The sequence below is a fragment of the Etheostoma spectabile genome, chromosome 22 (assembly GCF_008692095.1).
Source record: "Etheostoma spectabile isolate EspeVRDwgs_2016 chromosome 22, UIUC_Espe_1.0, whole genome shotgun sequence".
Lineage (NCBI taxonomy): Eukaryota > Metazoa > Chordata > Actinopteri > Perciformes > Percidae > Etheostoma > Etheostoma spectabile.
The window spans coordinates 22,560,496-22,568,784 of NC_045754.1; the positions used below are offsets into that span (position 1 = coordinate 22,560,496).

At 42.9% G+C, this 8,289-nt stretch overlaps 1 protein-coding gene across 1 annotated transcript in view; it reads right to left on the bottom strand.

Moving 5' to 3' along the window:
* vopp1b (VOPP1 WW domain binding protein b) overlaps window positions 1-7,853 on the bottom strand; it is a 27,718-nt gene extending 19,865 nt beyond the window's left edge. Inside the window, exon 1 of the mRNA XM_032503963.1 lies at window positions 7,611-7,853. Within this exon, the coding sequence (XP_032359854.1) occupies window positions 7,611-7,661 (51 nt within the window). The 5' untranslated portion in view covers window positions 7,662-7,853. The remainder of the gene's footprint in view (window positions 1-7,610) is intronic.
* Between the last annotated feature and the right edge of the window lie 436 nt (window positions 7,854-8,289).

Consider the following 8,289-nt stretch of genomic DNA (forward strand, 5'->3'; position numbering starts at 1 on the left):
TACTGCATTGGACAGCGTTTATTGTAACGATTGCATCTCGAGCAGGCTTTACACTGTGTTTTTAGAAACACAATGTAGATTTCCGCCTTGTAAAAATGGGCGGCCACCTTGAGCTCTAACGTTGCTAGCTATAACTGTTTTAGTCTGGTCCTGCACAGACTTAGCTACCTCCCACCGGACCAGAGCTAGTGGTCCAGACAGGACTTGGCTACCCAGAAACCAAGCAGTTCAGACAACGTAGCTGACCTCCCAGAGCTGAGCTATGTGTCCCGACAGACTTACCAGCAGACTATAGGACCTCCACAAGAGGACCGCGAGCACCTATGGCTGACGCACGACAGACTTAGCTCTCAGGGGACGAAGCTTGGTGGCCAGACAGATAGATCCTACACTAGAACGGAGCTATGTGGTCCAGACGGACTTAGCTACCTCACAGAGACCGTAGCTATGTGGTCCAACACAGACTTAGCTACCTCCACATAGCCGAGCTAGAGCAGCTAGCAGCTTAGCTAGGCTATTGTGGTCCCCAGACTTGCTACCTCCACAGAGGAACCCGGAGCTATGTGGTCCAGACAGACTTAGCTACCTCCCCGAGAGACCGGAGCTATACACTATGTGGCTTCCCAGACGGACTCTTTTAGCTACTCATCCACACAAGAGACCGAGCTATGTGGGTCCAAGTCGACAGATTCTTACTACCTCCACAGAGCCGGAGCTATGTGGTCCACGAATACTTAGCTACCTCCACAGAGACCGAGCTGGGTTGTCCAGTCCGGACTTTAGCTACCTCCCAAGACCGGAGCTATGTGGTCCAGACGGAATAGCTACCTCCACAGATACCGTGAGCTATGTGGTCCAGACGAACTTAGCTACCTCCACAGAGACCGGAGCTATGTGGTCCAGACAGAGGCCTAGCTACCTCCACAGAGCCCGAGCTATTGGTCCAGACGACCTTACGCTACTCCACAGAGTTGACCGGACTATGTGGTCCAAGCTAAGTCTGTCTGGACCACATAGCTCCGGTCTCTGTGGAGGTAGCCAAGTCTGTCTGGACCACATAGCTCTGGTCTCTGTGGAGGTAGCTATGTCTGCAGGACAACACGTTATAGCTAGCTAACGTTAGAGCTCAAAGGTGGCCGCCCACTTTTTAATGGCGGAAATCTACATTGTTGTTTCTAAAAACAAGTGTAAGCCTGCTCCGAGATGAATCGTTACAATAAAACAGCTGTCCATGCAGATGACCTATACTGACCATCCCGTAAGCTGGCCAATGATCCCCCTACAACGCTGTTCAGAGTAGGATGAAGTTACATCCCGGAGTGAATCGAGATAAATCATAGTAATGAATAAGTTTAAAGTTGGGCGTTTTTGTGTGTGAATTTTCAGTGATTAAGCTACTACTACTACTACTACTACTACTGCTAAGTTACTACTACACTCTTATCATAGTTCTGAGATACTTAGTTGCTTTACACATGTTGCTGAATATTGAGCCCTGAAACGACATTTAGATTTAGGCATTTAAGACTTGGAAAAAGATCATACTGTGTTTCAGGAGCCATTTATACAGGATTTCAGTTATTTTTGCATGACTGTATAGATATTTTTGTTAAAGCAGAGATTTACAAAGTCTATATAGATATTTTGGGGTACCCTTTATAACTAAGTTAAAAACATGCATGATGTTCTGCATTCATTTTTTGTATTTATTTGAAAAGAAATAAAAAATCTTGTAAATGTTGTTCTGTTTTAAGGGTACGGGCAGATCATGGCGTTGAAAACGTAGACATTGCATTCAATAACTTTTTCCTTGCTGCAAAAAAATTGTTAGAGTTTTTGCTGGGCAACGGGTCTCCAATTACATCAGTATGTCACATCTGTTTTAATGGAATGCAGTGTCATTATATTCCATTGTTTCTGACTAAAAGTAATGACTAAAATATAGAAAGTAGATTAAAAATTCTAACTGTGTGCATCTGAAATATTTTCTCAAAGGAATCTGATGTGATTTTGCATTATCAGTTGTTTAATATAAATATTTTATATATAAATGTGCATTGAGGTCCAGCTATTACAGTTGCCTGTATATTAAGTTTAAAGATTTCTATTGAACTTTGCAATTTTCCAGAATGGAAAGGCTTTGGAGAGACCTGTGGGCAGCTGTCTCAAACATCTACTATGATGTTCTCCACTACCTCAAAGAAGAGGGCTTCCTCAACATCGCCAATGCTACACACCTCCTCTGTTGCCATTATGTGTTCTTGCCACGGCGGCAAGATGCCCTGGACACTTTCCGCAGTGCCTGGGACAATCACCCAATAAGAACAGAAGGCCATATGACCCCTAATCAGCTTTGGGAGCTGGGCACAATCCATCACCCAATTCAAGGCCCAGATAATACGGGTGTACAGTATGTCCCAAATGTACAACTTGAATGCTTGCAATATTATAAATACCTACTTAAGTGCTTTCAAACATAAACGTGTTCAAAAAAAGTTAATACTCCCTTGCCAAAGGCTGCCCTTAAGTTAATAAATATTTATTAAAGTGGTTTGCAAAAGTGCAGGTCAGTGCACATGCCATAAATCCATTACAATAATTAATACTGCAAACAAATAAGGTTTTCTATTTTTGTTTGACAGGGTATGCATATTCCTCACATTGAGTGGGGAAACAGTGGATTTACAGTGTCATGGCCCCAGACACAGAAAACCCACTGACTGATGGACTAATGGCAGCTTTAAGAGCGGTTGCTGACCCAAGAGCTGCATTCCATTCCTCTGGCTGTGATATCTATGTTGCTGCTGTTCCATTTAGTGAGCGTGTTGAACACTGAAAGAGAGCCAACACACATGCCTCCTGGTTTCTGTTCTGTTTGACATTTGTTCCCATAGTGTGTCAAATCAGGGCAAGCTAACTCCCCACATTTATTTACAGAAATACATTTTAGGCATATCTTGTAATTTTATTGGAATAAAAAGAATATTCTTATTATTCAACCATTAATCTTTCAGGAAGACTTGGTCTAAAAGATATGAGAGGAGAAAACACCAAGCTTCATTGAAAAGGACATTAACTTTAAGTCGCAACATCACCATTGCTAGCAGTGCTACAGAGGTGGGTCATATTAGGTTGCATGCCAATTAATAGTATTTTACAGCCACCTATACTATATATGTCCATCAAAAAGCATAACAATGAACTGCATATTAATATGCTAAATTAGTAATACAATCTTTTAAATATTTAACCATAACATATGAGACCAGATCCTGTGTGGCAAGTGCCAATACAAGCTAGGAGATCATTTTAAAGGATGCATAGTCTCCGTAATGTCCTGGAATTCGCAGGGTCTCAAAACAGGTGAAGGCTCTCTCTCTCTCTCTGGGCGCAGAGGAATCTGAGATGCTGCGGGACTATTTCAATGGGACTGACACCCCCAATTCCACTGACCTTTTTCCTGACATTGGGTTTTTAACTGAGCCCACTGGCCCATCAGCACGGCGTGTGTTGCCCTTTGTTGTGGATCTGCACATGCAAACTGGAAAGGGATTTTATAAGCACTGTGTTCTGGCCGTCCACAAGAAGGCTCTGTGTGGGAGGAGAGAACTGGTGTGGACGGACAGACGGGAAGCCGGTATGGAGACTCTTTTATAAACCTCCGCTGAGCAAGAGGTCTGGAGACCTGCAGTGGCGGATCCTCCACGGGGCTCTGGCGGTAAATGTCTTTTTGGCCAGGATTAACAACACCATGTCCTCCTCGTGTCCCTTCTGTCCCCTCAACAAGACCATCATACACTACTACCTGGACTGTTACAGACTGAGGCCTCTTTTTACTATGTTGAGGACTGTGTTTCTGGACTGTGGGGAGGTTTTTACTGAGTCTGCTTTTATTTTTGGTGCTGGCTGAAACAAACAAAACGCAATGAAGTGGCAACTGTTGAATGTTATTGTGGGTAAGGCCAAACTATCAGTCTATAAAAGCAGAAACAACCAGGTGGACAACGTGTCCGGCCGAGGGCTGACGGACATTTGTTTGTCTGGTGAAGGCCAGGGTTTGGGTGGACTTCCGCTTCATGTCTCTGATGAGGGACATTCAGGGTTTTGTGGACCAGTGGTGTTTCACCACGGCGGTGTGTTCTGTGCAGGGGGGGAAGCTCGTCTTCCACTCTGTGTTTCTGTGTTAGTATTTGATATTAATATTTATTTTGTGCATTCGTGAAGCAATGACATGTTGGTGAAGATTTGGAAAACGTCTTATTTGGTAAATAAATGTTTCATGAAAATCAAATATCTTTCTCTGTATTTTAACCAAAAATAATCATTAATCAAAGTCTGTTGTGTTATGTGTCATCCTCAAGCTCGGGTAATCTACCACAGGCCTGGGAGTTTTAGGGTTCTGCGCAGTATCTTAGAATCTGTTCCTAGGACTGCACTAGAATCTGTTCCTAGGACTGCACTCTTCTGGACAGAGACCTCTGTCTATGATACATCGCTACGTGCTTAACATATACCGCCCTGTCTAAAAGGAATGGAACAGGAGGACACAGCAGCTGAATCAGGTGGGGCTGAAACGGCAGCGTTTCCTAATTCATATGTTCATGTTGTACCCATTCATATTGCTTGGTAGCCATACTATTATGTAATAATCGTAATTAATCCTTACATTGTCATGCATCGTTGATATTGTTGTTGGTTTTGTTATTGGACACTGATGATATGATGGGGGGGGGGGTACTGGCCAAAAGGCTCCAGATGGTCTGGAATCAGAGCAGCTGTAGTTACAACAGTGTAGTTGTGTGTGTATTGTTGGGTTGGTCTTTGTTTTTTTTATTTAGCCTTTTATTGTGTGCGACATGTTAGTTGGTTCTAATAGTTGACAATGGTTCTGTAACATTATTTTATGTAACGTTTTGCCTGTTATTTCAATTTATCACCAAATAAGACAATTTTGTCAACAAAATGTTTTTGTGAACATCAATGACATTCAAAACGGTGATAACTGAAACAGATATACACAACCATGTATACAGGGTGTATATGTATGTATATGTACACAGATGCATGTGTATACACATTTGTATTGCAAACAGACCTAAGTACTACACAGATAAGTCTGCATACCAAAGTGAACCTAAAATAACTATAAAATATATAACACTGTTGTCCAAACCCACACAATCAACAACTAGAACGGCATCTTGGAGTTGTGACAATATGTATGGTGATGGTCACCAGTGGTGTCCCAATTCATAGGGGTATGTTTCACCCCTTAACCCCTACCCTGGTTTCAGGGCCAAGGGGTGGGGTAGGGCCAGGGGTAAGGGCCAAGGGGAGGGGAAGGGGAAGAGAATGGGTTCAGCCTTAGACTTCTCCCCAAAGTGTCAATAAAGAGAAGTCTAAGGCTGAATCAATCCTCACCATCCCCTACCCCTTGGCCTTCCCACCTTTGCCGTTCACGCGGCACCATAGGTGACGTCAATACGTTATTTACACGCTAGGGGTAGGTCCATGATCAAGGGGCTGTATACCCTAGGATTTAGTGCGGACAGGCGTACATCACTAGAAACACACAAGGCAGTGGTGGCTGCTGCACAACCAGAGAGCACCATGAATGTAAGGTACTGTTCAGGTTTTAATAATTATTAAGAAGTTTACACCCGACGTCTTGTTTGTGGTCTTGCAGTCTGTACAGTGTCCCATGTTCCTAACTGAACAATTTTAAAAAGCTAGCTTGCAATGCTAACGCTACATCGCAACGCTACGTTGAACAGTCCCCATATTTGCCGTGAATGGACGTAATAGATGCATAGATTGTATAGTGATAATTAACGGTCTATGATACATCGCTAGGCTAACTATACCGCCCTGTCTCACACAGGAGGACACAGCAGCTGATCCAGGTTGGGGCGGTGAACAACGAGCAGACGTTTCCTAATTCAATGTTCATGTGTACCCATTCATATGCATTGGTAGCCTACTATTATTGAATAATTTAATTAATTCTTCATTGTTCATGCACTTGTTATATGGTTGTTGGTTTGATATGGGACACTGATGATATGTGAGGGGGGGGGGTTACTGGCCAAAAGGCTCCAGACTGGTCTGGAATATCAGAGCAGCTGTAGTTCAACAGTGTAGTGTGTGTGTAGTTGTTTGGTGGTTTTTGTGTTATTTTTTAGTTTTACATCATGAGTGCCTTTATGTGTGTGCGGACAGTTAGTTATGGTTCTAATAGGTGGACAATGGTTCTGAACATTATTTTATGTAACGTTTTTGCCTGTTATGTTCATTTCACCAATAAACGACGATTTTTGTCAACAAAATGTTTTGTGAACATCAATGACATTCAAAACGGTGATAATGAAAACAGATATACACACACCATGTATACAGGGTGTATATGTAGTGTATGTACACATGATGCATGTGTATACACATTTGTATTGCAAACAGACCTAAGTACTACACAGATAAGTACTCTGCACTACCAAAGTGAACCTAAAAATAACTATAAAATATATAACACGTTGTCCAAACCCACACAATCAACAGACCGACGGCATCTTGGAGGTTTGTGATCAAATACTGTATGGTGATTGTACCAAGTGGTGTCCCAAATTCATAGGGGTATGTTTTCACCCTTACCCTACCCCTTGGTTTCAAAGGGCCAAGGGGGTGGGTTAAGGGCCAAGGGGTAGGGTGTAAGGGGAAGGAATGGGATTCAGCCAGTCTAAGTCTAAGTCTAATAGCATCCCCTCATTCTCCTGAAACCAGGCTTAAGACCCTGGTGGGCATCCACAACATTAACATTCAAATAATTCTCATGTTGATGATGCCAATGAGTTAGAATACACTGTAAAGAAAAGAGGACACTTCCCATAATACTTATATACATACTTATTAATGCATCAAAGTCTGAAAAATCAGTTGGGTGACAATACATTAAAATCATAAACATACAGTAAGTCACAATGGAAAAATGAATGAAACATTTGACGTCATTGCCTAGGCCTTGCATTGCTTCTGCCTATAAGCTTCACCTACACTGAGTGAGAGTCCCACAGAAAAAAAAGGGGGGGTGGGGGGGGGGCACAAAGACAAAGGATGACAAAACCCAGGTATTTCTCACAGAGTACCACACTGTGTAACACCTAACCACTCCTCTTTCCAGCGTCACCTCTTTTCCCATGTACTGTTTATGTCCCATTCGAGATGGGAATGCTACCAATCTGAGTGAAATTGTATTGATATGAAGTGTTCCTTTCTAGGGGACTCACATACCGAAGTTACCAGATAATGTCATACATTTCATAAAGATCCCATTGCGTCCTCTACGATGTCTGGATTTCTCGCGGTAAGCGAATGAACATTAAATTATATTACTTTTAAATTCAATTTGGCGAACAACGCTCTCAAAACAACCCCAGCGGCACGTACCGACAGTGGGCTACACAGGCTGCCCGCTAGCAGACCCACTGACGGCTTCTACATGCTAAATACACGGTCTCCCTTCAACCACATGCGCTGTCCAGCAATTAGCTTTCATAATGCCGCGGCTCATGATATTAATGCCGCGGCTCATGATAATAATGGCAGGCATCGCTCACCTCTAGAAATAGCCATAATGTCAGGGCCAGTTCGGGCAGTCGATTCCTCATGCCCGCCGCGGGGAGAGCGAACGCTCGGCCTGTGGAGAAGAGGAAGACGAGGAGCTGCTGTGTTCATCCCGGAGACACCCGGATATCAGATCAGCTGCTCCGGCAGCCCGGTTGACGGTCAGACGGTCCGCAGACGCAAATCATAGGCATGCTGGGAAACTGCTTGGTTTATCCACGCCCCGTTACCATTCCCCCCACCCTACACACACGCACTCGCACAAACGCGTTAAATATGAAGGTAAATATGGTGCAAATGTGAGAGCGCGTAGATATGATGTGAGCACTTGCAGAATATGATTTGAGAGCTTGTAGAAAAAAATCTGTAGTCGTGTATATTTATTTTTTTCTACTTCAGTCACTTTTCCAGTAAGCCTACAACCACAACTCAGTGATTCCAACCTCTGGAATCTGTCGCTGCAGCTTCTCATGTTATAATATAATATAAAATAATATAATATAGTATATTATATATATATACTATATTCAATTTCAATTCAATTTTATTTATAGTATCAATTCATTACAAGTGTTATCTCAAGACACTTTACAGATAGACCACACTCCAGAATTTACAAGGACCCAACAGTTCTAGTAGTTTCCTCCAGAGCAGCAACAGGGCCCCAGTGGT